The sequence below is a fragment of the Lepidochelys kempii genome, chromosome 7, assembly GCF_965140285.1.
Source record: "Lepidochelys kempii isolate rLepKem1 chromosome 7, rLepKem1.hap1, whole genome shotgun sequence".
Taxonomy (NCBI): Eukaryota; Metazoa; Chordata; order Testudines; family Cheloniidae; genus Lepidochelys; species Lepidochelys kempii.
The window spans coordinates 82,648,462-82,675,637 of NC_136386.1; the positions used below are offsets into that span (position 1 = coordinate 82,648,462).

The following is a 27,176-nucleotide window of genomic DNA, read 5'->3' on the forward strand; positions in this document are numbered from 1 at the left end:
GCACATCCATCCTCTCAGTGAGTGACCAGAGAGAAGAAATGGTGAAGATATTTACTGGGATGGACCCAGGGCATTGGGGAGGGGTATGGCCCGATTACACTGCACGCCAGTGGTTTTTGGCTGGCAGAACTGTCCCTATGGCAGTGTTTCAGCCTGAACCCAAAGGTCTACACTGCAGTTTTATAGCCCCACAGCCCGAGCCCTGTGAGCGCAAGTCAGCTGACCCAGGCCAGCTGCGGCTGTGCCTCGGGTCTCTTAGCGCAGTATAGATGTACCATAAATGTCTATCATTGCATACAATACATGATTAAATCATAAGAACATTTTGTCTCCATGTCAGTCCCTACTTATTTTAGAAACCAGGTTTGACCAAGCCACTTATTTCTGGGTACAGTACATCAAGCTGCTTTCACATGGAGTTATTTAGTTTACTTTAGACCTAAACTTTCAAATTCCAGTCTGGTCACTAAATCTCATTTGATCCATTCATAAAATCATAAGTACTAGAGTTGAGAAAGACCTTGCAGCTTATGCAATCTGTCTCGCTCTCCTTGCCCTGTGATATACAATGTGGTCTCCAGTGTATGTTCACAACTGGGTTAACCAGCCACTATTTGAATATCTCCAGTGATGGTGTTTTCACAACTGACCTCAGAAGACTGTTCTGTCCTAATAGTGATCTTACGTCTTACTGTTACATTGTTCCTTTCACTCCAAAGGCACCCTGACCGCTTCATAAACTTGATAAAGTGTGTACATTTTGGGTATAGAGCTGCCACTGAAATGCAGATGCATCTGGGGTGAGATGTGAAAGCTGTTTAAAAAGCACACAGCAATAGACTGGAAAAGGAAATGTACATCATTACCATCAATTCAATTTCACAAAGGAAATTTAGGGAGGCCGAATGTCATGACCTGAATTAGAGTTTACCCAGGACTTGAGAGCTAACACCACAGCTCTTACTAAAAGTTTCACAGGATCTTTAATAATCACAAGAGGTTGCATTTTATCCAAAAAGTATTTTATATTTTATATGTTTATAATTTTCCTTGCTGAACATCTCATTTTCCCCTTATACTGCACAGCTTTACTCCTAGTTATGCCTCTCTGCATTATTCAGTCCCTAGACTAGGGCAGGTGAAGCTTCAGGATGAACAAGAGTGATCAAATAGAGGGGAGGCAAATGTGTGCTCCCAGGGCATGGCGAGTATGCAGGCATTAGATGAGGTCTCATGTTCCTCTCCAAAGAGACCCATAGTGGTGCCATCTCTTAAGGGTGGTGGGACACTTCAAAATGGCTTCCTCTCATGAACAAGATAGACCAAGGAGGTTTCTTATCCCAGGTGGGAAGGGCTCTGAGCAATCACAATTTAATCATGGTCTCTATAGAGAATGTGAATATTGATTATTTTGATCTCCTTTCCTTAACTGTCTTTCTTCCTCCTCCTCATTATCTCATGCAATCACCTCTCTCCTCCCCTCTACTGATTCACTATCCCCCCTTTTCTTTTCTTCATCTCGCTTTGTGCTCTCTTTTGTCTTCTCGCTAACGCTTTCACATCTCCCTCTTCCTCTTTCTCTTTCCTTCTTCTGCTTCCTTGCCTTCCAGTTTTTTCCTTTTTAATCTTCCTTTTCTCACACCTTTTCTGCCTCTGTCTCTCTCTGCAGGGAACCCCTGGAGAAGCAGGCATGTCCATCATCGGTCCCCGAGGCCCTCCCGTAAGTGATTTTCTCTCTATTTTTGTATGATGCAGGCTGTGGGTGAGTTACCGAAAAAAGACTAAGGAGGGGTACCAAGTCAGCAGCAGCATTTCCAGAGGAGCAGTAACACTATCTGATGTGGTTTTCCTGTTTAGCCAGACTTGTTTTTATACAAATATTATTTACTATATATAATGAAATTACAGCCCAAATTGCTAGAATTAGTGAGCACCTAGTCTTTAGCAAGGAAACCATATAGGTTATTCCAGTGGTTTTTTTCTCCTGTGTTTAAAAGGAAGAGAAATAGTTCCACCTCTTGGCAGCAGGACTGATGCCTTGCTATGAGTACGCCCTTCGCTTTGGGCGAAGCATGTCATCTTTGGCTGAGTGCTCTTTGCAATCAGTCTAGTTGGCAGATGGCATTGCTCCATCTTTACAGTGCAACATGCCCGGGATCAAGGCTGGGCAAATGGCTGCTGGAGAAACAAAAATGGGTAATTTAGGAACTTGCTTGAAAAATTCAATTTCTTATCCTAAGACTCAAAGTTTTTGTTGCTCAGCCAGGTTCATCAATGACAAGCATGTTACTATCAGAGTGCTGAGGTTTCTCTCTGAAGAGTTCAGTGAACCCTTCCTCTGCTGCGGTCTTGATGGCTTGTTTTAATTAGGGAGCAGAGAAGAGGCACTTAGAGAGGTATACTGGGGCTGGAGAAGTACAGTATTAGGCCCTGATCCTGCCAGGAGTTTCACGCAGGTGCAGAGATCCACTCACATGAAGCTCCTAAGAGAACTGGGGCCTTAGTGTCCAAGAAAGAATACAGGCCTAGAGCTTTCATACATCCCAAATTCTAGGTCCTTCTTGAATTGAAGTTCATACTTCTAGCTTTCCCTAACAAATGCAAATGCACGGTGTTTCCAAATTTCTGTTAGGTCTTTGTATCGTTATAGAAACTCCAGTTTTCCAATACATTTCCAGTGGTTATTGGCTAGAATTTAGGTTTGTATTAATGGTATTAACTTTGCTGGGGTTCTTTGATCTAACTTCATGCCATGAAAAAAGTTGAAACACATTTCTCCCCATCCTTCAGGAGCTAAACATGGCTGCCCCTCCAGTGGCACTTTCAAAAAGTGCCTTTCACACAGAATGAAATTAAATGTGAATTTAAATTCCATAGAAAGACAATTGAGTTTAGACAATGTGTATTAGGTAGGACAACAAATATGTGACAAATATTAGCCCAGCTTATTATTTTATCTACATCTTAAATATTATCTACAGCTTATTGCCCAAATAGGTTATTACCATTCTCTTTCAGGCAAGCATCTCAGATCCATCCATTCTGATATACCATTAATTTCCACTGCAGTGTGGCAGAAAAGATTCAATCCCCTTTCCCCCACACCTGCCCTGGTAACTTCCTTTTTTGATGAGCTTTGTGAGGAGTAGCATCCTTGACCTAGAGAGAGGATGGAGGACATATGACCTTGTTTCACATCTAACCGGTTGAAGTCAAGTGAAAGAGACCTCGGCAGTCTGGACAGTCGGCTACATCTGGCTTTCCAACTATCTTTCCAAAAGTCCCGTGGCAAGTGTTCCTAATAAGAAACAGCTTAGTCTGTTCCCAGCGCCACCTGTCCGCCACTGTGGGTTTGATAAATGACAAAACCAAACCAGGAAACAAATGCAGATTCTTGGGCTTTTCAGAAGACAATGACTTTTATTTTGACAACTGCAGTTTTCTGAATGGCAGATAGCCTTTTAGGGTCTTGTGCTAAATGGCAGAAGTTGTTTCAGCCAGGATGTTCCCGCTAGGCTGCTATTGGCAGCAATAAGTAGGGCCCTACCAAATTCATGGTCTATTTTGGTCAATTTCACAGTCATAGGATTTAAAAAATGTAAATTTCAGGATGTCAGCTATTTAAAACTTAAATTTCAGGGTGTTGTAATTGTAGGGGTTCTGACCCAAAACGGAGTTGTGGGGGGGAGGGGTCACAAGGTTATTGTGGGGGGGTTCTGGTACTGCTCCTCTTACTTCTACGCTGCTGCTGGCGGCGGCGCTGCCTTCAGAGTTGGGCAGCCGGAGAGCGGCGGTTGCTGGCCGGGAGCCCAGCTCTTAAGACAGTCCCATCACCACCAGCAGCACAGCAGTGAGGATGGCATGGTATGGTATTGCCACTCTTCCTTCTGCACTGCTGCCTTCAGAGCTGGGCACCCGGCCAACAGCTGCCGCTCTCCGCCCACCCAGCTCTGAAGGCAGCGCATAAGTAAGGGTGGGAATACCGTGACCTAAGTTCCCTGTAAGCTGCACAGCAGCCTATTTAGCGCTGCGCAGATGCTCAGAGAACCCGCCCAGGGACCTGCCGTGGCCAGGGGAGGGTCACCCTTCCCTTGGCCACAACCTAGCCCGGCCTTCAACTATGCTGTGTCCCGGACCTGCCATGGCCGGGGCGCCTCTACCCCATTCTGAACCCAGCCAGGGTGTTACGGTGCAGCTCAGCCCCAGCCACGAGGTGGTGCAGCATGGCCCGGCTCCAGCCAGAGCCAGGGCGGCCCAGCCCGAACAGCCCAACTCGGACCCAGACACAGGTGGCCTGGGCCTGGACCTGGGCAGCTCGGCCCGGACCTGTCAGGAACACCCCTCCCTGAACCCAGCTCCAGCCTGGAGTTGCGGGGGCTGGGATCCGGGGCACCTGTCCTGTGATCCCAGCCTTGGAGCTGCTGCGGCAGTGGGAGGTGCCTCTCTCCCCAGCCCAGGTGCTTCTGTGGGGGGAGAGCTGGAGGGGAGTCCTCTCTCCCAGCCATAGCTCCAGAGCACCTTCCTGTACCCCAAGCCCCTCATCCCCAGCCCCACCCCAGAGCCCGCACCCCCAGCTGGAGCCCTCACACCCCTGCACCCCAACCCTCTGCCCCAGCCCTGAGCCCTCTCCCAAACTCCAAATCCCTCCACTCCACCCCACCCCCACCACATGAATTTTGTTATGTGCACCGATTTGAAGGTGATGTGTCACACATCATCTCCATTTTGGTGCACATAACAAAATTAATTCTACACATGGGTGGGAAAAATTAGAGGTAACACTGACCGTGACACCCCCTAAAATAACCTTGTGACCCCTGCAACTCCCTTTTGAGTCAGGACCCCAGATTTCAGAAACACTGGTCTTCACCATGAAATCTGTATAGTGTAGGGTAAAAGCACACAAAAGACCAGATTTCACAGGGGGAGACCAGAGTTCATGGTCTGTGACACTTTTTTTTGGTTGTGAATTTGGTAGGGCCCTAGCAATAAGGAAGGACAATAGTACATCAAGCAGGTTGGGAAAGAAGACCTAATAGACAAAATGTCCCTCCCCACTACCCCAGGGTGAGACACATTGCTCACTCTCAGCGGAGTCTAGGAACAGGAGCTGCTCTCTGGCACTGGAAAGAATATATTATTGTCCTGATCCTTTTAGCTAACAACAGGCTGTCCTGTTGTTCCTAGCAAAACATTAATCACAACTCTTTATTGAGCTTATGTGCACACTTTTAATTTTCAATGAGAAAGGCCCAGCATAAGCACTTCTAGGAAGTATATTCGAATAGCAGAGACGGGGGAAAGGAGGTTGTTGTTCAGGACTGAGGTGTTTCAGAAGTGTTGTGTTGTGATCCAGGAATAGAATAGCCAGGGGCGGTACAGGTCAGGGTCCATTTACAGTGCTTGTTCTGCCTGCACTGTGCTGGGCTCAGAGTGAATCAGTCCCTTAGTTTTCTGAGCACTGAATTAAGCACTCAATGGAGTATAAGAATAACAGGCTTGTCCCTTTCCCCCTTTGTCATAAACTGCAGCTCTTAGCTCGTAATCAGCCTGAAGAGTGATGCAGATATCCTGAGAGTTGTAATTGGATAGATCTACCAACAGCCCCAGGGTCAGCCTCATGCTTTTAGCTGCTCCTTCAGGCTGTCTCTTTCACTCCATCTGTTCTGATGTGACCTCAGTTCTGTGATCTCTCTCTCTCTCTCTCACACACACACACACCTGTTGTCTTGGTGAGGCTTACGCTTACAATTATGTTAACGGGAGGGCAAGTTCACATCTGCCAATCTCACTGGGGTTTTAACTCAACCCATAAAAAGGTTTCACCCAGCTAATAACAATATTTAAAATGGATTTTTGTCTATCACGGCCAAAGCTCTTAGAAGACCTATGACTGAAAGCACCCCTGTATACATACCCTACACATTAGTGTAATAATCTTTGTGCAAAATATGCCTTGTGAGGTATCATTAAAAAGCTAATGACATATTTATCATCAGTATTCTTGTGTAATGTATGTGCAAAATGCTTATTAAGAGTTATGAACATAAGCTGAAATTATGACTACAATGTGCTTACCAGACTAGTCTGGGGAGTGGGTAAACTGGTTTCTCAAAAACAAAGGACAAACTGACACCTCTAGCCAGGTGTCATAAAGTTGATTGGCAATCACATGTCAAATGGCCCTTCTTTGGCAACAAAGTGGGGCAGGAACAGTTTGATCTGCATTTTAGCAAACAACAACATGGAACCTCTTTTACCACAAGCCTCCCTGTCTCCTTCACTGCAGGAATGAACTTTATCTAGGGGTAACCCTCAGGAAAATGTATTTCCAAGGGGGACAGGACTATAAAAGTGAGGGGCAAAAACACACCAGGTTTTTTCTCTCTCTCTCTTTCTCTCTCCACCTCTTCACCTAAGAAGACAAAGGAAGCAGCCCTTTGACTCTGGGGGGAGATCCCAATCAGAGAATTTGATCAGTTCTGTTGCTGGGATATTACCTTGAACCAAGTCTAGCTTATTAAGTTTGAGCTACTAGAAAGAGTTTTATCTTTATTTCTCTTGTAACCTTTTCTGACTTTAATACCTTGTACTTGTACCCACTTAAAATCTCTCTCTTTGTAGTTAAATAAATGTGCATTATTTTTAATCTAAACTAATCCAGTGTTGTATTTAAACTGAACTGTTTGGTAACTCCAGTTAAAGTTGCAAATGGTTGAATATTGACCCTTTACAGGGGCAATGGATCTTTTATATCTGAACTACCCAGGAGTTTGGGAAAACATGTTTTGGGGGAAATTCAGGACTGGGGGTGTGTTGGGGTCACTCTGCAAGTAGTAACCCAGTCTGTGAAAGCCAGAATGTGGCTGGCGTGTTGCTGACAGGCTGCTGGGGTCAGAGTTGCTGGACCAGGGCTGTAGCTATAAACAGATACTCAGGGTATGATTTGCATACTGGTGGGCTGTGCATGAGTAGCCCAGGTTGGGAGCTACAACAGTAAAGCATAGTGAGGCATCTAAGGTTGTGGGACAGGAGGTGACACAAAGTTGGGAGGTATTGTCAATATGGAGGAGGACCAGAATATCATACAAGAAGATCTGGATGACCTTGTAAACTTGAGTAATAGAAATGGGATGGAATTTAATAGTGCAAAGTGCAAGGTCATACATTTAGAGACTAACAACAAGAATTTTTGCTATAAGCTGGGGACTTATCAGTTGGAGGTGACAAAGGAGAAGAAAGACCTGGGTGTATTAGCTGATCACAGAATGACTATGAGCTGTCAATGTGATGTGGCCGTGAAAACAGCTAATGCAGTCCTAGGATGCATCAGGTGAGGTATTTCCAGTAGAGACAGGGAAGTGTTGATACCATTATATAAGGTAGTAGTGAGATGTCATCTGGTATACTGTGTGCAATTCCGGTCTCCCATGTTTAAGAAAGATTAATTCAAACTGGAACAGGTGCAGAGAAGGGCTCCTAGGATGATCCAAGCAATGGAAAACCTCTCTTATGAGAAGAGACTCAAAGAGCTTGGCTTGTTTAGCCTAACCAAAAGAAGGCTGAGGGGAGATATGATTGCTCTGTATAAATACATCAGAAGGATTAATACAGGGGAGGGAGAGAAGTTATTTAAATTAAGCACCAATGTGCACACAAAAACAAATGGCTATAAACTAGCCATCAATAAGTTTAGACTTGAAATTAGGTGAAGGTTTCTAAATATCAGAGGAGTGAAGTTCTGGAACAGCTTTCTAAGGGGAGCAGTGGGGGCAAAAAGCCTAACTGGCTTCAAGACTGTGTTTGATACATTTATGGAGGAGCTGGTCTGATGGGACTGCCTACAATGGCATGGAGCCCATCGGCAACTGGCATTAACAAAAATCCCCAATGGCCAGAGACTGGACACTAAATGGGGAGGGCTCTGAGTTACTACAGAGAATTCTTTCCCAGATATCTGCTTGGTGGGTCTTACCCACATGCTCAGGGTCTGATTGGCATATTTGCGGTTGGGAAGGAATTTTCCCCTGGGTCAGATTGGCAGAGATGCTGGAGGTTTTTCGCCTTCTTCTGTAGCATGGGGCATAGTTCACTTGCAGGTTTAAACTAGTGTAAATGAACGGTAAATGGTGTCACTTGAAGTCTTTAAATCATGATTTCAGGACTTCAGTAACTCAGAAGTTAGGGGTTGTCAAGGTTCCTTCCCCACTCTGAACTCTAGGGTACAGATGTGGGGACCTGCACGAAAGATCCCCTAAGCTTATTCTTTCCAGCTTAAGTTAAAAGCTGCCGCCACCAAAGTGTTACACAAAGAACAGGGAAAGAGCCCACTTGGAAACGTCTTTCCCTCCAAAATCCTCCCAAGTCCTACACCCCCTTTCCTGGGGAAGGCTTGATAAAAATCCTCACCAATTTGTACAGGTGAACACAGACCCAAACCCTTGGATCTTAAGAACAATGAAAAAGCAATCAGGTTCTTAAAAGAAGAATTTTAATTAAAGAAAAAGTAGAAGAATCACCTCTGTAAAATCAGGATGGTAAATATCTTACAGGGTAATCAGATTCAAAACATAGAGAATCCCTCTAGGCAAAACCTTAAGTTACAAAAAGACACAAAAACAGGAATATACATTCCATTCAGCACAACTTATTTTATCAGCCATTTAAACAAAACAGAATCTAACGCATATCTAACTAGATTTCTTACTAACTCTTTACAAGAGTTCTGACCTGCATTCCTGCTCTGGTCCCAGCAAAAGCATCACACAGACAGAGAGGACCCTTCCCCCCCCCCCCCCAGCTTCTGACCTTAAAGTCTATGAGTCTATGAGACACAGCCCCTTACTGGTCTGGATTGTACCCCAGAACTTCACAAGTCTGTTCTGGCAAAACTCACTTCTTCCACCCCCAAAGTCTGTTGAAAAGATTATTTAATTTCATGGAGAGTTGGTGACAAGTATAAAGGATTACCTAATGCCAAAGATAAATAAGCAAATGCTGGAGGTTGGGGCCACTTTGGAAAGAAGTGGGATGACAAATAGTTTCCAGATTTTCTTTTAGAGGAAAGAGGAGGTTCAAGCTTTCACTTCCAGAGTTTTCTGCCGCTTAACTTCTCTTCAGGCATTCTGGCCAGAAAGAAGCATTGTGCTAATAGTGGCAGAAACAGACAATCCCTATGATTTGGCAATTCCCAGGACTATGAACTTGATATGAACAACATTTGAACAAGAGAAGGAAAAAATGTTTCTTGGAATCTTTAGTTGGTCAACTTTTGCTTTGGCCTGTTATTGTACACATCAGACTTTAGCCAAGGAGTAAAAGGAAGCAGTTTATAGTTTACAAGAAAGATAGCAGAGGCCAAATTGCACCATTTCCGGGTTTCCTCCTTGATTCTTTTCTTAGCACTTCTTGTCTATGGGAGTAGTCCAAAAATTAATCATTTATTAATGGGATCCTCTCAGTTCTCACCCTTTTGGAAATCAGCATTGGGCAGATCATTAAATTTATAGTGTATCTTCTCCTCTGGTCTCAAGCCAACGGATCCAGGTGGTTTTATATGTATCCTGCAAGGCAACTATGACCAAATTCAACTTAGTAAAGCTTTAAAAAAAACAATGTGAATGATTCAGTCATGCTAGCATTCTGAATAACAACATTACTGTTTGGTGCAATTTGAGACATTACAGCCGTAGTTCTCTAGAGCTCTGCAAAAGAGATTTTGGGCCCAACTCTACATTGTGCCAAGGCCCCATTATGTCACTCCAGAGGTGTAAGGGGCTGTAAAGGGGTGGAAATATTCTCTGTGGAATACCCCAAGGTAAAGGCTCCTTCTACTGCCAAAGGGGCTCTAATCTGGCCCTTTTCCCAGTCCCCAGCATATGTCAGGGGGAGCAAAAGGAGAGAAGAGGCAAGGCTGGGCATTGATGTGCTCTGGCTACTCCCTGCTTCCTATAGTCTATTGGGTTTAATTCCACAATGCTGCACACTGTCTAGTGAGCTAATCCCTTGCTATTGCACAGGACTGTTAACTACAGTGATGGAGGAATTCAAAATGCACTCAGTCTCACAATTTCCGAAGAGCCCCACCAAAATCATGAACTCTCCCTTTTCCGCTGATCCCTGTGCTTCTGCACTCCCTTTTTCTCCCAACCCAGCCAGATCCTTCAACTGACCTCCCAACTTCTTTTCTCTCATTCTGACCATGCATCCAGCTCCCAAGTCATTCGCCTCAACTGCTAAACAGCCCTGAACCTTCACTGATACTCCACTGTGAGGATCAAAGGTCTGGTCATAACCTATGTTTAGTCCCAGCAGTTGTTTCATTCAAATCTTATATGCTTAGGGACTTCCCTAGGTTAAAAGTGCCCTAGGAGGTATTTCCCTTCCCCATCTCACCCAGCTCAGAACTGGGAAGTCTCAGAAAGCACAAGGTCTGAAGAGAATAGTTAGCCCAGCAGAGAGAACTAGACCTACTGAAATTGCAAAATGGATTTCAGGGGTCAGAGAAGACGAGGGAGGCACAGAATTTACTTCATCCAACTATTTTAATTTAAACGGCTTAATTTCAGAATCGGACTGAAGTTTGTTGTTATTCTTTCCAAGATGGCGCACACATCGCTAGCTAAATCAGGATTAAGATATCCTACAAGTCCTGTTTATTTAAGGGTATCTGTGCTCTGGCACTTAGTGTTTTGCAAACCAGCAGCCATGAGGCTTTCACCCTCTAATTGTCTGCATGTGGTTGAATCTATGACAAGCAGTCTGACTGTCACTCCATTGTGTCATCTGCCAATACTTGCTGCATTTTGTTTGATTCAGATCTTGCACTGACAATCAGAAACTGACTATTGGAAAAGAAGAGAGGGGAAGGGGCTTGTTTACATCGCCCATTCACTTTACATACAATCCCTTTTTATTTTGCAGAATCTCTGCTACAAAATTTTCTTTGTGGGTAAAATTAATGAAGTGGGGCAATAACGTAGAGTTTGTCTTGATGATATAGACTTGGTGAGCTGCAAGTGTTTGCACATTGCACTACACATCACTCAGTATTAAACACCTCATTTTATGGCCATGCATGTGGCTATGCAAGGAATTTCCATAAAGAGAGCTTAGGAGCTGGAAAATGCTCCAGAAGGCCAGCGTGTGAGCTAGGAACGCCCATTTAATTACTTTAGAAACTTCAGACAAAGTACTCGGAGTCCAAATTGGACCATCTCCAACACTGTCCTGGCTCCGAACAAAACAAAGCTGTGACTGGAGACTTCCCCTGGCTCCCCAGTAGCCTGCTTTCTTAAAATGCACTTGAGTCTCGGTGACTATACTGAGAACTAAAGTGATATTACACAGAGATCAGGTTGGGGAAAATAACAAATCCTGAGGCCCTACAGAGCAATTTTAGGAAGACATGTTGCACTGCTCTCAGATTTCTTTAAACATCCCTGTCTCCATTTTATTCTTCTCAGGGACAGCCTGGAACAAGAGGTTTTCCTGGATTTCCGGTAAGTGGAACTGTTAATCTGAGGTACAAGTGTATAATATTGCCAGCTCGTGTCACTAAAGCTAAGTGCCTTTCAGCATTTCCATCCAAAACCGTGGACCCAATATAATGTAATTGAAAAGTTTTTTTCTGTTTCATTACTATTTTCTTTTCTTTTTAATGATGCCTTAAAAAACAAAGATACAACACTAAAGGAAATTAAATTTTCAAAAAAACTTAATGTTAAAATACCACAGTTGAAGCCCAGGACTGTGCTGTAAAAAACACCCCAAAACCACCAAAATAAAGAAAACAACACCCAGGTAAATGAAATTCCAGCCTTAATGAACTCAAATGTGATATTGTAATAACAGAGAGCCCCTGAGATTCATCCTGCTTGTGCAGTGTGGCTCAGATATTGACCTTGCTAGATGGAAAGCCCAGGCAGCAGTAGGGGGAGAGGGTAAAAGCATGGCTGGAATTGCTTTTGCAGCACTGTCAGTTACAGCTACAGCCTGAGTGGGCAATGACGTGAAAAACAGATTCTGAAGATGGAGAAATTCCCATTTCAGCCCCACACTTGCTGGCAGGTTGGTCGTGCAGCACCATCCACAGCATCTATTCTGTTCCCAAACTCACTATTCATAATGTATTTTCTGTTAATTTATTCTAATAACTGAACTGCCTTTGTCACACACACCCCTCTGCCAGCCTGCTCAGTTCAGCGGGGGGCTTGGTAGTTTCTATTCAAGGATTTGCTGTGTATAAACTCAGATCTGCGGGCAATTGCCTTGGACCAAAAAAAAAAAATGCGGAATCTGCAGTCCCCATGCTCACGGAACACTGGACTCTCTGTCTTGCCTCTCTGAAAGGTGGCCAATAATTGTAAACTACCCTCACTTTAGTAGGAGCAAGGCACTGAGGAGAAGCAGATCTCTCCACGCTTTGATGTCCAATCATAAGGAGAGCAAACAAGCCCAGATCAAGTTAAAATAAAAACAAAAACAAACCAGAGCCCAGACTTCAAAGGTGTTTTAGTGCATTACTCCCATCTTCCCATTTTATCCTTTCCTTTCCCCTCACTTCTGCCCCTCTCCACGACTTCTCAGTAATCCTGCCAGGGTCCTGAGGACCCCACATTTTTCCTACACAGCCCCCCACACTTGAGCCTTTGCATCACAGCCAGCATCCTTCACCAAGGAGAACCTCAAGGGCCATTCAGAGCCCATCAAGATAGTACCTTAATTAGACAGAGGCCACTAGTGACTGAGGCAAGAAATTCCCCCATGGGACTGAGCGATGGGTACATTGGCTCTGCAGCACACCCAGCCAGTGAGAGACCAGGGTAAGAAATCTCTCACATAGCAGCACTCTACTGGGTTAGTCAATTTGCTTTCTTTCTCCTGTGTTCTGCATCTTAAGTCTAAAGGAGTTCATTGGTTAAAGTCACAGCCACATCATTCCTTCACTGTTCTTTCTGCTACATCCTGTGTGATCCATCTGTATCCTACTGAGTCGCCACCCAGATTTGTGGGGCAAATGCATAAACCACCAATGAACTAGTTTCCAATCAGCTCTCTCTTTTTTCTTTCAGGGCCCAATTGGTTTGGATGGCAAACCTGTAAGTGAAACATTCCTTCACAGCTTCTCTCTCCCTGTCCCTGTCCATGTCCCTTTGTCTAATTTTTTCCCCTATCCTCTGAGCCAGGCTGTTCATAGGTTAATTTCTATAAAATTATTTTGCAAAGTGTGTGCATGCCCTTATGCATATGAAAGATTATGGGCAGGAGAACACCATCACCAAATCCCCCTGGAAAGTCTTCAGAGCATCAGTAAATCCTGGAAGGTGCCCTACTGATGTTGCTCTTCTGGTTACCCTGTTGCTTCATCTATGAACTAGCACTTATCCCGAAGCTTCCCTTTAAACCTAACTGAGCAATTGAGTTCCCACCTCCAGCAGTGACAGCTAGAGACAGAGACAAATAGAATGAGTTTCCTAAGCTTCAGATATCATCTCGCTGCAGCCTAGACTAACTATTAATTGAACATTATGGTTTATTCCTCTCCCACATTGCAATAGGTCAGCCAGCACAGCAAAGGATTCTGAAGGCCTTTGTGGCACTCAAACCCCTTTTGTGGTGGACTTTGTTGTAAAACAAACAAACAATGTAAATAATGTCTTGCCCCTTTAAAAGGGAAATAGATACTGCAGAGTTTCTCCCAGCCAGAGTCAAGAAACAAGGCATGAGTTGTTTCAGGCAAGTCCAAAAGAAAAGTCTAAATTGTAGCTCACTGCAACCAAGTTACAGAAAGAAAGAGAAACCACATTCCTCCACCCAGTGCTCCTCCTAGCAGCAGACTGCATACTAAGGATCCTACCTCACTACCAGAACCATCCCTCTTATACTCTGATGGGGTAATTAATCAATCAGAGCACTGCTACCCTGCACATCACTACACTCCGGGCAGACAGCTGTGCTCTTTCCTCTAGTCCAAAGGAGAGCATTAACCCCTTCCTGCCGACCTCTAAGGAGGGTCTAAATACCTCACCACATGTCCATGCTATTCATCAGCAAAGCTTTATTTTCTGTGCTTTGCTCCAGAATGATCAGGAGTGATGATCCACTTGTTGCCAGACTACATGGACACAACATTATGTCTTCCTTGGTACCAAGAATAAGCAAAATGAAATGACCAGCCACAGCAAGGGGATGTGTAAATGCAGTGCTTAGGCCTGATTCTATCATGATAACACACTCTTTTTCCTTTTCAGGGCCATCCTGGACAGAAGGGGGAGATGGTAAAAATTACATGTATATCTTCAGGGAGCAGTGGGTTGGTTTGGGTTGTATTGGTTCTCCTCAGGGGCATTAAGTAGAGTTTGAGTCAAATGAAATGAGCTAACCTCTGCATACTAACCCCCCAAATTCCTGCTAAACATACTAACTTTCTAGCTAATATACTAAAATGATAGCAGAAGCTGGGAAGTTTATCTATATTTTTTACATGATGAGTACCTGTATCATCATGTCACAATAGCAACTCTATAGTTATGCATGGGAATGTCATTTCCATTATTAAACCTTAAGTTCGGTTACTAAGTATGTTCTTTAAAAATACTTTGGGAACTGAAATGTTTTATGGTTGGACTCATCTCAGAAGTGAATGTTTATGGAAAGGTTTCAGAGTAGCAGCCATGTTAGTCTGTATTTGCAAAAAGAAAAGGAGTACTTGTGGCACCTTAGAGACTAACAAATTTATTTGAGCATAAGCTTTCGTGCGCTGTAGCTCACGAAAACTTATGCTCAGATAAATTTGTTAGTCTCTAAGGTGCCACAAGTACTCCTTTTCTTTTCGTTTATGGAAAGTTTCATAAAAACCCATTTAGCAGATTTTGGGTTTTCTGAACAACAAAAAGGACATTTGTCACCTGTTAAGATGATTTTTCTTGATAAATCCAAAATGGCTTAATTGTAATGCTACCAACTTGGCATGTACTTTATGGTGTCCTAAACAAGGCCTTGTGACTTTGAGATATCTGAAGAACTTTGGTTGTGAAATCACAATGATATAGATGTTTAAAACTAACGTGTAGCTGTGTTAATTTCCTTCATTTTATCAAAATTTCAAATTTTGAAATTTTTGGCCAGCTCTAATTTTCAGAGGTTTCACATGGTTCAGGGAGTTCACTATTCACAAGGTTATTCAAATGAGTAATTTGGAAAGCCGGCAATTAGTAATATCCCTACAGCCAGCAGTCATATCAGCTACATATAGGTAACTGGACACACTTTGGGTTACTCAGTTTTTACTGTTTTTGTTCTTCCAAAAAATATCCATTTTGTTAACTCTACTGCTATTCTGCCTGCGTGTGCTTATTCCAGCAAAGTCACTAGTTTCAGTAAGTCGCAGTCCATGTGTTGTTATGCAAGACAGAGAACTAAAGCAATGTAGGTGTTCTCTCTTACTCTCCACTTAAAGCTAAAGTAAAATCTTATATCTCTCCCTTACTTTTCTCCCTAGAACCTGTCAAAATAGTACAAGCCAGAGCCCCACCAAGCTCCTGCTTGACCTGACGTGAAGGCCAGCAATTACTGATTTAACACTACTTTGCAAATGAATTGTCTTTCTCTGTCCCCTTACTGTTCAAGTAGCTTTCATTAATATACCGCATGCACAGGGCATATCATTGTTTGCACCAGACAGAAGCTGCCTGCTTAAGGTGCTAAATATTTTGTATTTAATTTAATCCATTAGAATCAATATCCAGTCATGCGGGATGCTTCCTGAGTATTCCTAAACATCAAATTGAGGAAACAGAGAGTTAAAATGGGCCTGACTTACACAGGATGCTCCCATTGGCTTCTGTAGTTAGAGCCCATCTTTCTGTAGGGCTAAATGCTGCCCTCTGAGGGCACACATATGATTCTCAATTAAGCAAATGAAAATTTTATGAGGGAATTCAAGCACAGACTTTGGCTTTTAATTTATTCAGGAGTGAAGCTGCAAGGTGCCGAGCAACTGCAGAGAGACACTAACCAACCTCAGTTCCTATGGAAATGAACAGAGGGTGCCCAACACATAGATAGAATTAGGCCTTAAAAAAGAAAAACTATAGGTGAAGCTGAACCCGCTGGTGAGCGTGTGTTAGAGGTCCCCTCCAGTGCTGTGCCATGCCGTGCCATGCCACAGAGGATATTGTTACAACCCCTCCTTAGAGAATTTTAGCAGCTCATGCTTTTAGTTCTGAGGCCCCTGGTTCAATCCCTGGTGTGTCAGCCAAGATGGCAGCCATCAGATAAGTGGGGACTCATCTGGGGAGTCTCAGATGCTCAGGATGAGCATCATTTGCTCAGATGAAATATGTAACCCTCTGGTGCGTCTGTATTACTGGTGCCTCTCTGTGCTGATCCACAGAGAATATAAGTTGCTCCAGTATCAACTCATGCTTTTGGTTCCAGAGGTCCCTGCTTCAGTCCCCAGTGTGTCAGCCAACAGGGCAGCTGTCATATAACTACTTAATTTTTCACTCTCCTGTTGGCATCCCCATTCAGTAAAGCTGCAGGACTTGTGCATCTTCGCTCCTCTAGTGTAAGAAACGCTGCAAAGGGAACTGAGATCTACCATAGAACATTTTGGCTAAAGACTTTTTAAAAAGCCACATTTCCATCTGAGTACATGCCACATGTTGAGATGTTTAATATTCCTGTCATTGACTATATAAGAATATATATATAACTCACAACAATGTATTTTTTAAAGGGTGTTGCTGGTCCCAAGGGACAGCCGGTAAGTGCTGTACTTATCACCTTCTTGTAAATCTACCTTCTTTTGGCACTTTTCCCCTAATAGGCACAGTGCTCTTTAATTAATTTTTTAATTGTTTTCCTTTCACAGGGACCTCCAGGACAAAAAGGAGAAAAGGTAATTTTAATGGGAGCTGGGTTTATAATGACATTTAAAAAGCAGGAAAATGATTGAGTGATTCATCTTGGTGCTCCATAGCCTTCAGCTACGGCTTTCAGAGCAAATTAGGTCAGTTCACAAAACAGACAAGATTTTTCTAGTTGTGGGCTCATCCTGTGGACATCTGAAAATCAAGCTGTGTTCCCCCTGCTTCATACATCAACTCCTGTCATGACCAATGCCAAAGATTATGGACTGAGAACTCCTCTGGAAATGCTGTTGATAATGCCTGAGGCTGAATGGAATACAGCCTGCTCTTCTATAGCTAAAGAGTTTAGGGTAAAAACTTATTTTCTTCACTAAATTCTGCAGCTCTGACTCAGAATAGAGATAGGAAGCCAATGTGAGCTATACCAAAGTGCCTTTTTTGACCATACTCATAATTTTAACTGAGGCTAAAATGTTTTCCACATGGTCACATTGTAATCAGAACAGATACATTTTAAAGCATGAGGGAGAGTCAGAAGCAGCAATGGATAAGGAGCAACATGAGACCTAGGTGCTTTGATGAGGTTTTGTTTATTTTTACCTAAATTGTTTTAAGAAAAAGACCCTGACACTAATAATAAAAGACAGTGTTTCCAAAACTAGAAGCCAAAAGCATGTCTCCTAAATCCATACGTAGGCCTCTAAATAAGAGGTCTGATTTTCAAAAGTGCTGAGTGATGTTGGCTCAAGAGTTTTGAAAATTACCATTTATTTAGGTGCCTAAATATGAATTTAGGATCCTGTTTTTTAAAAATCTTATCCCAACTGTGAAGACCCAGCAGCTACAATGAAAATCTGATGGGTTATATGCTGTGAAATCCTATAAAATGGTAGTTTGTGTACATTTCAAAATGAGGGAGAGAGAGAGCGTGACAGTGAGTGAGTGAGTGAGTGTCCATTGCTTTCTGTGGATCTCTGGCCAAAAGAAAAATGATGACACCGGGGAGAAAAGGGGTAGTGGATAATACGCTGGATGCTCAGCTGGTATAAATTGGCATCGCTGGCTATGCTGATTTTTACCTGCTGTGGCTCTGACTCCATATGCCTACTTTAGTTCACTGCATTCACAGTTTAAACTATTTTCTTTTAATCCCCTCCTTTCACAGGGCCAGTGTGGAGACTACCCACACAGGGTAAGCAGTATTTGTTATTAACTGTCCCATGGCTTCCTGCACATTAATCCTAGTCTGTTTGAATGGCTTTTATATGGGAATGTAGGATATTTCATTAATGAGGTCCGTCATATGTGTCCCACAAGTGCCATTTTACTGACTGATATGTGTTGTTGGAAGGCACTACATAGAATTTTCAAGGAGGGATTTACAATGTTATTTCATTCCTTTAAACTAGGACAGACCTCCAGATATATACCCATACCATCCCCTCATACCATCCCCTCATGGAGAACCCCACAACATCATCCTGTCAGGAGGTGAACTTTGCCTCATGAGGAAAAGGATGTGGGCTGCACCCCTAAACCTGGTGGATCACTAGGGATCTGTAGGAATCTGGGATCATTCAGAGGTTTTGTGCCTCCATACCAGCTCTGGACTCTAGTGAGTGCCCTCACTGGCAGCATGGCTAGGACATCTGGGGGGACTCAGGGAAAAGGCTATACAGCTAGGGGCTCTGTTACCTTTTTCACCTAGTTCGCATAAGGCCCAGTCAGGGCACAATGGGCATCTCCTGCCCTGATTCTGTACTGTCTTGGACACTTCTCCCTTCCCAGCCCCTCTGCTCTCTACCTTCTCCTCTTCCAGCAAAGGCCCTGGACCATGTGGAGAGCCTTCTATAGAGCCTGAAGAGAAGGATGGTGCTGCAGAGTTGGCTGAGCTAAAGTTGGGTGAAACTTCCATGGGTGGCCCCCTCCCAGTGCAGATCCAGAGGGCACAATCTGGCCCATAAAGGGCTGCAGAAATGTAGACTTCAGGAGCAAATCAGTGAAAGGCAATGGGTAAAACTGGCAGTGTGCCTGGAAAGCCTATGTATTTATAGTTAGAATGATTAAAGTCCATGTATTCACTGAGGGGTGGGAAGTTTTTTGAGGGAGGAGGGGTAGAAATTCTTTACCCAGTAAATAATGCCTATGGTCTACATTTAGCGTTAGACATCCAGTTCTGTCACAGTTCCCAGTGAATTCCCTGTAATCTTGTAGATGTCGCCTGGCTTTTTGCACATCACTGGTTGGAAAAGGGGAGGGACACTTATTTATTTTGGTAATAATCTTATTAAGCCCAGGAAGTAGCCCCACTTGCTTCCCCATCCTGCCCTGTCCGGCATGTACCCCTTTCAAGAGAGACGGGCGTATATCATGGGGTTTAGGGGATTATAGGGATAGAATTTAACCAGGCATAAACAAAACTAAAAACAACTCTAGCTCTGAAAAGCCATTGGAAATGCACTGGAAGGACATCATATGAGAGGATTGAAACTTGTAACCACTGTGCACAGGCTTAAAAGCTTTCTATTTATTTTTTCAAAAGTCTCTGGACAATTAGATCGGGTGCTGGCCCCGGGCCCAGAGAGAAGTGGGGCTAGGGGTGGTCCAAGACTCTGGTATAAAGACTACATGTAGATAGAAAACCTGTCAGTGCATCTGTGTGTTGGGGGGAGGAGGGTGGTCGTGTGTTCCGGCCCTGATACAATAATAGAAGGTCAGCTGTGTTTATTTAGACAAGCCATCTCACTAGATTGTTATGTTAAAAAAAAAAGCTAACAACAATGTTCACTTAAGCAGTGTCCTGGGTTCCATTACAGCCCTTGGCTCCAGACTGTCCACATTGTTCAAGGTGAAAAGCGGGGGCAGGGTCCTAATAGAATTAGGAACGGAGAAATTGATTACAAATTAAGAGGAATAACCTCAGTTTATACCTGACTGAGGTCACAAGTGGTCTCACTTCATAGTCATTGCTGGATGTTGGTCCACACTTAAATACCACCTCTACCCCATCAATAGTTGGCAGTCTCCATTTAAAAAGGCCCAGGACTGTAACACAGGAGGTGTACAGCTTAGAATTATGATGCAGACTGGCAAAGCTAGGCAAGGGAACCCTGTCTGTGCCCCCCTTGGCTCTATCCAGGACTAGAGGAGCACCAAATCCAATCTTTTAAAAAGTGGTATGGAGGTGCTTAACCTGTCTGAGTCAGAGCTTCTGACATGTGTGTGACAACTGCCCTCAGACCAGTTTCCTGTGTTGAATATACCTGTGAGCCAGAGGGCTCTAGGGGGAAGGGAATAGTAGATGTGCACCAGCCTATGCACAGATATCCCTCTCTTCCTTGTTATAAGGAAAAAAAGGGGAGTGCACATGAAGAAAAGTCCCTTTTAGATAGTTTTATGCACTTTTTTAGATAAGTTAGAGTTTGTCTGGTTCAAACAAGCAGCAGTTACCATCATCAAATGCCATGGGCAGGACAATGAATTAGAAATATGATAACAACAGAGACAGGTTTTTGTTTTTGTTTTGTTTTTTTTTAAAGAGAGGAAATTTAAAGTCAGGGCTCCCTCTTAACCTGTCTTGGCCCATTTTTTAAACCATCAGTCTATTGTGTAACCCATGACCAAACAGGACATACGCTCCCATGGGTAAAGAGACCATACTAGGAGGTTACATGGTATAATCCTTAAAGACAGACTGGGTCATCAGAGCATGTTACAAAATCACAATGGCCAGTGTAGGGCTGGGAATGGAACCTGGTCTCAGAATAGTGAGGCCAGTAAAGTTCTTTTTTCTCTTGATGATGTGGTGTATCTAACTGACCCAGTTCTGTGTCACTGTGTCTTCACTATCCCCTAGGAATACCTAAGTACAACACTCGCAGCCCTGCGCTCTAATCAGATCCTTACACTAAAGGTTTGTGGGTAATGGTCTAACTGGACCCAGTTCTGATGCAAAAGAAACAAGGATGTGGATCCAATATTGCATGCTCTGTGTTGAAAAGAACTTGCCATTAGGACTTTGGGGATGCAATTCTGGGGACAGAAGAAAGAGGCTTGAAAAACATTTCTTACCTACACCTCATATGCTTGCTCTTTATGTACTTGAGTTCATAGCCAGGTCCCTTCTCACCTATGCTCAGTTTTGAAGAAGGGAAACTAAATAATCTCCTGAGTTTCTATGCCGTTTTTGTCCTTACCCATTTTGAATAGCCCCTCCCACTCCCTTCCTACCAGCCAGCACATTTCAACCACTACTTCTTCGAGTCAATAGAGTTACACAAGATACAACAGGGTTCCCCCCCCACACACACACACAAATTCCATCTTGGTGACTCCCAGATCATTCACCCAAGTTACTACAAGGAGATGCTGAATGGACCCTTTGCCCACCTGAAAGATAACAGTTTTCCCAGCCCCCACTACATGGGCAACCAAGCCAGAATGCTCCACTGAACCACCAGGCTGGTCTCTTATATTACCTTGCTCCCTGACATTGTCCTGCTAATACCCAAAAGGAAATGTGCATTCATCAAACCAAGCTGAAGAAAATTCTAGAATATCTCTGTATTTTCCAGCCATTGTGATACTGCATTATGATGAGTGGTGTTGACCATATTCCACACAATGCACACATGGCACTGAACACCCTAATTAGTACCATGAGAGCTCTGGTCAAATCCCACCTGCCCCACTCCAGCCCTTCCTTTCTCTGTTCTTTGCCCCACTCTTCACAAAGGCTTGCTTTTTGGCAGAGGAGAACCTGCTCCTATCAAAAGTGGCCTGGCTGATTTTCTAGGGCCATTTTGTACTTCTTGATATCTTATGATTTCTTGTGTTAGATTAGGGGACAGGAGAACATTAAAAATGATGGAAACCTGGAGGCCATCAGTGCAGACTGCCACTGAGAGATTGACTGGTCTCCAGAGCCCTGGCACTGAAAACATGGCTGCTTACTCCCTCCCAGATGCCACATATGCTGACTGCATGGGTACTGCAAGTTTTCAAAGGCTCAGCTGATCATATAGCTTCACCTCAAAAGCTGAAATTATCATGTTTTATTCTTCTGAGTTTCAGTGCACCCTAATGTGGTCTGTAAATCTGCTTTTAATTGTGGTCCTCTGAGTCAGAGGTTCTCTCCACTAGTTTACCTCAAGTATGTATTTACTGTTTATATAAACTGCCCAGTGGGCAGGACTGTAAGGCTGCAATATTGTGATGACATTTCACTTTGCAACAAGACTGGGTCTGAGCTTTCAGTAAAACACAAACACCCATGTTTAGGGGGAGCAGAGCGTGCTGCTTAGATGCACATCATCACTGTCGTGGGAGACCTGCGGGCAACACCTCTCAGCTTCGAGTTCACAACTCACACAGGGGAAACCCACAGAGAGGAGCACTGTGTGTGCACACATGGAGGACTTGCTGCTCCCCTCACTTACACTGCTGTAAATCAAGAGTGACTTCAATGGAGTTAGGACTAGTGTGAAACTGAGGTAAATGAGAAAGAGAATCAGGCCTAATATGAGCATTCCTGGTGTTTGAATCGGTGCTGTCAACACCAGTGTTCTGTGGATCAAAGCAGCTTCCTGAGTGCACAGGCAGACAGGAGCATGTTTGGAAGTGGAAATTAGATACAGCAGAAAGCTGAACAGAAGACCCTGAGCTTTAGCACATGGTTTTGATTTGTGAGGATCAGCTTTGTGATGTAGAGAGGATTCCTGTCCAAAACGGATCACAAGCCATTGTTACTGTTAAACAAGGAGATACAAAGTGCAGGCTCAGCGTATTGTGAGGCAGAAGTTCATCCTCTGGTAATCAGGGGACATCTCAATTCACTTGCAAGTTGGGTCCTGATGATACTGAGGGTCTTTGTGAAGCAAAAGAAAATGAAGGATCTTGAACAAGTGAGATGGCCCCTAATAGAACTCTGCTTTGCTCTAAAAGGGTATAAGTTCACGAACTGGTCTCATTCTCTCACTGCTGTCCCTGACAGGAAATGGGAGGTTGATGAATAGGTGATGAACTTTGTCTCTGCTTGGGAGGGACTCCTTCACTGTTGTGCATAGACCCCTCCAGCCAGTTAAATGGTGGAATCCCACAATAGCTTGAAGGAGCAGGTCTAATGAGGAGGAAAATGGCAAGATTATTAGGGCTTTTAAAGGAACATGGAGGACAATCTTTGGGTAAGGGAGAAAAAGGGATAACTGTGAACTGTAGCGAGGGTAACTGTATAGTCACGTCTTCGTAATTTGTAAAGAATTCATTGCAGATTTATCTAGTAACAAGATGATGTCCAGAGAAAAAATATATTTCTTGCAATGAGGGGCACAGAAATATGGAGCCACAATTGCCAAAGAGCGCAGGTGACAAGAGGAGCTTTAAAAACATAGAACAAAATGCTGTCTTAATAAGTGCCCCAGATCTAACAAGGACAAATTGAGAGAAACAGCACCGTCGCCAGCGAACTTTGGGGACCTGGGGAGAAGAATATTTATGTTTTGTTGCAATAAAGTTTATCTGAGGAATCCAGCAGAAGCTGGCACAAGAAATCTCTTGGTAAGTTTCCTTTCTGAGCCGAGAGAGAAAGCAAGAAAGAACTGATAGAATGGTTGGGTGTGAGAGACCAAGGGGTAGCAAAATTATAGTCCCTTCAAGGAAAACCAGGGCCTTCCAAGACCTAGCACAAAGGTATTCCTTCCTGTGTTTAAAGTACAATACAGAAGAGCTCAGAGGTTTGCCAAGCGGTACCCGATGACAAGTATCCCTCCCTGTGCCATTCACAACTATCTCTCAACTGTGGTTTATTCTCATTACAGTCTTTCTTTTTTCCTATCTTTTCATTTTCTTCATTGGCTGCTCTCTCTTGATGTCCTACTGACTCCTTTGCCTTGTGACCTTTGCCCTGTGACCTTCGGGTTCGGTCTTCTTCTTCAGCTGTTGCCTCTCCTCAATTCAGTGCGGCTGGCTCCACCCCCGGTCATAAAGAGACGCACTTTCCAGGTAGACACTTTTTCCTCCTTGCCTGTTTTAAGCCTACTCTGAATCGTAAGATTAATTAGCTTCTTTCCTTCCTTCGAGAAGGGGTTTCAAAAAGACTTTGGCAGAGCCAGGGGGCTCTCTTTAGAGTGGAGCACATATTTGGTGGGAAAATGTGTCTAAACAGAAACATAGTGAATCCAGATTTTTAAAATGAAACAAATGAAATATGAAACATATGACTCAAAGGAAAATGCGGTAAAAAAGGAGGTATGTCATGGATAAGTCTGACTGCTACCTTAAGGAGCCAGTTCCTGCATGCACAACAACAACAACATCAATGGCTGGTCAGAGATCCCTTTTTGAAATTTAGTAAGTGCTGTAAAACTGGTGCAAGAAGCCATGCTTACTAGGCAAACTCCTGTCTTAAAACATACTGAGCCACCTCACGTTATCAGCTGATTTTTGTCATTCCCTTGCATGGTCACTTCAAACAGTTTTCACTGTGTTTGAGATATAGAAAGCAGGATGACTCAAGGGATGGGTATTCCCTATAGAGCCTTTCATCTCCAGGCTACTGGTCCATGCTCAGTACAGTTTACCACTTACCTAGAGTTATCATCTAGTGTTTTTTCACCCATGTGAAATGAACTGGTGGTCTCAGCCCAGTCTCTACTGGACAGGTGTTTACAACACACAAACCACCACAGCTGGCATTGGTTGCCCCCCTAGTCTCAAAGGAGAAGCAACGGTTTGAGCTAATAGAAAGATTTTTAAAACCAAAGTTCATTTCCTGGGCCAGGTAGGGAAGCTTGCACTGCTGCACTCCATTCTATACCTGGCTTCATTCTTCAGGATTGTAAATCTCATAAGCATTACCAAAAAAAAAAAAGTGAATTTGAAGTATAGGATTCATTTAGCGTCTGTGAAATTCACTCCGTAAGCAGCAGAAAATGTAAGCCCACTCCATCAACTCCTGCCTCCCCACAGCAGAATAGTAAGTCATATGAACCCTGGGAGCTAAACATTTGGAATGCTAGAAAGAGCTGAAGCTGTAAAACAAATATGACCACTAGTAGTTGGAAGAAAAACTACTGCTGCTTTACACTACATCAGCAAGAGTGTTATAACAGAGAATTTGTTGTGGGGGGAGCAGTGGTTTAGCTGCAAGCCCTGTTAGAGGGAGAAGAGAACATTGAATCCACAAGGAATATCTAGGCAACTAATTGGTGTTTAACAAAACTGAAAAATAGCACCGATTAATGGCTAAAAATATTAAATGACATCTGATAAGTATGATATCTGATCTCCAACTTACTTTATCTACCCTATGAAGTGAGCGGTAGCTCACAAAAGCTTATGCTCAAATAAATTGGTTAGTCTCTAAGGTGCCACAAGTCCTCCTTTTCTTTTTATCTACCCAGCTACATTCCAGTTAAATCCTAAAGGGTCTTTCCAGGCTGAAAGTACTAATAAGAATATAATTATGTAGTAACTAAGCTTTATGTGTCTAGGAGTCTGTCTATATGGAGCACTTGCTTAAACAAAGTGAGCCCTGCAAAAAAACAAGGACGCTGCAGTGACAGCATATGCTTTGCTCAGGCATCCCACCAAAGAAGGTTGCCTGTGTCTCTCTGAAAGCTTGCCAGCTGCCAGCGTGAATTTCCATCAAGGCAACTGGGTTTAACATATATATACACATTAGCACCTTCTGTGCCCCGGTCATCACAAGAAGTGGATAATCACATCCAACAGAGGGCCTATTCCAGTTATGGACAGTCTGAGTAGTGGGAAACGGAGCAGGCAAATAGGATTCCCCCTGGTCTCAGTAAGATATAGAGTTAGCAACTGAAAGTACCAGCAAGGGCTAAAACACAAATAGGTGAACTTTATCACCTTAGTATGTAACTAATAGTTTGTTTTCAAAGACAGAAGGTTTTTAAAATGTGTCTTTTTAAAACGATGCCAAATCCAAAGGCTTGATAGCTTAGCAGGTTAATGGATTCCCCGTCTGCCTGGCTTAACTTCAGATCCTTGTCGGGTCAGAAGTGAAAATAAATGTAGTCTCAGCCATGTTTGGAACAGTGAGGTGTGTCCCAGGGCTAGCAGTGTAAGTCAGGAATGAGAGGCAATAGCAAGGAAGTCTTGGGGAATTTTGTAGTGTGCCGCTGCCCGACTCTATCCAAGGCTATTTGCCTTATGTTTTTATCAGAACCAAATTCCCTCCAAAAATTAAAAGCTAAAAAGTATTTAAAGGTGTGTGGCTGATAATCCTTTAATGGCACTGGCTATAGAATATACATTCAGCTCAATGAGGCTCATGTATCCCTATGGAAAGACCCCAGGATGTGCTAGGAACTGCTTACAAAAAGGGGGAAAGATAAAGCTCTTTTTTCCTAGGCCGTAGAGTGGGCAGGGTGAATAACAAGCTATTCTGATTGGATACGGAGGGATATTACAGAGGGGAGGCCGGGTCACTAATGGGCTTGAAATGTTTCATTTCAACTTTCTCATTTTGATTAACATAGTTTCAACTTTTATACTGTATAAAATAGTAATTATAATACATCAATATAATATATCATATTTAATATAAACATCAGCATAAAATTGATCAAAATGAGAAAGTTAAAACAAAATGTTTTGACATTATCAAAACAAAATGAAATTCAAAACAATTTGGTTCGCTTTTCCCCATTAAAAAACTTGTTAAAAACCCTTGGATTTCGATTAAACTGCATTTTCCAACGGAAAACTGTTCTGTCAAAAATGTTGCAACCAGGTCTGCTGCTAATGTGACTGGTGCCCTCTAATGGCAGTGCCCTTATACTGACTCGCCACTAACTACCAAACCCTCTTTCATTCAGGTTAAATCCTCACCCATTACAGTGTTAGCATCTCCATTGTTATAAAACAGTTCTTTTCTGCTGGTCAGTGTTGTTCCTTACTAGTTCGAGGGGAATTCACTATGGCTAATGAAGTAATAGCTGTGGCCATTCCTTGGACACCTTGAACAAGCCTATTTTTATGTAATGCTTGTTGTTAGCTTATAAACTTAAGGACACTGAAGGTAGGAAGCGGGATCACATAACTGACTTACAAGAACACCTACCTATAGCATAGATGTAGCAATGGTACTACATGCATGGGATATGTAATACATGCATTGTACACAAGTGTGGATAATGACTACATGTGAATGGAACCACATTGTGCCCAACAATGTCATGTTCTGCACAGTACAAGTTCAGCGGAGACAATGCTCTTTATCTCCTGTGATATAGCCCCAAACCCATATATTAATTTTGAATAAATTACTACGTTTTA

General features: G+C 43.3%; 1 protein-coding gene across 8 annotated transcripts in view; it reads left to right on the plus strand.

The window, feature by feature from the left end:
* The window catches only part of COL13A1 (collagen type XIII alpha 1 chain), a 152,737-nt gene that overhangs the window by 65,332 nt on the left and 60,229 nt on the right, over positions 1-27,176 (plus strand). For 5 of the 8 annotated variants that reach the window (XM_073353524.2, XM_073353518.2, XM_073353516.2 and 2 more), the window contains 8 exons: positions 1,670-1,720; positions 11,466-11,501; positions 13,074-13,100; positions 14,253-14,279; positions 16,742-16,768; positions 16,877-16,903; positions 18,040-18,066; positions 23,808-23,873. In XM_073353524.2, coding sequence (XP_073209625.1) covers positions 1,670-1,720; positions 11,466-11,501; positions 13,074-13,100; positions 14,253-14,279; positions 16,742-16,768; positions 16,877-16,903; positions 18,040-18,066; positions 23,808-23,873 — 288 coding nt within the window. Of the gene's footprint in view, positions 1-1,669; positions 1,721-11,465; positions 11,502-13,073; positions 13,101-14,252; positions 14,280-16,741; positions 16,769-16,876; positions 16,904-18,039; positions 18,067-20,730; positions 20,788-23,807; positions 23,874-27,176 lie in introns of all 8 variants that reach the window. The other 3 variants (XM_073353517.2, XM_073353526.2, XM_073353523.2) reach the window with 2 other exon arrangements.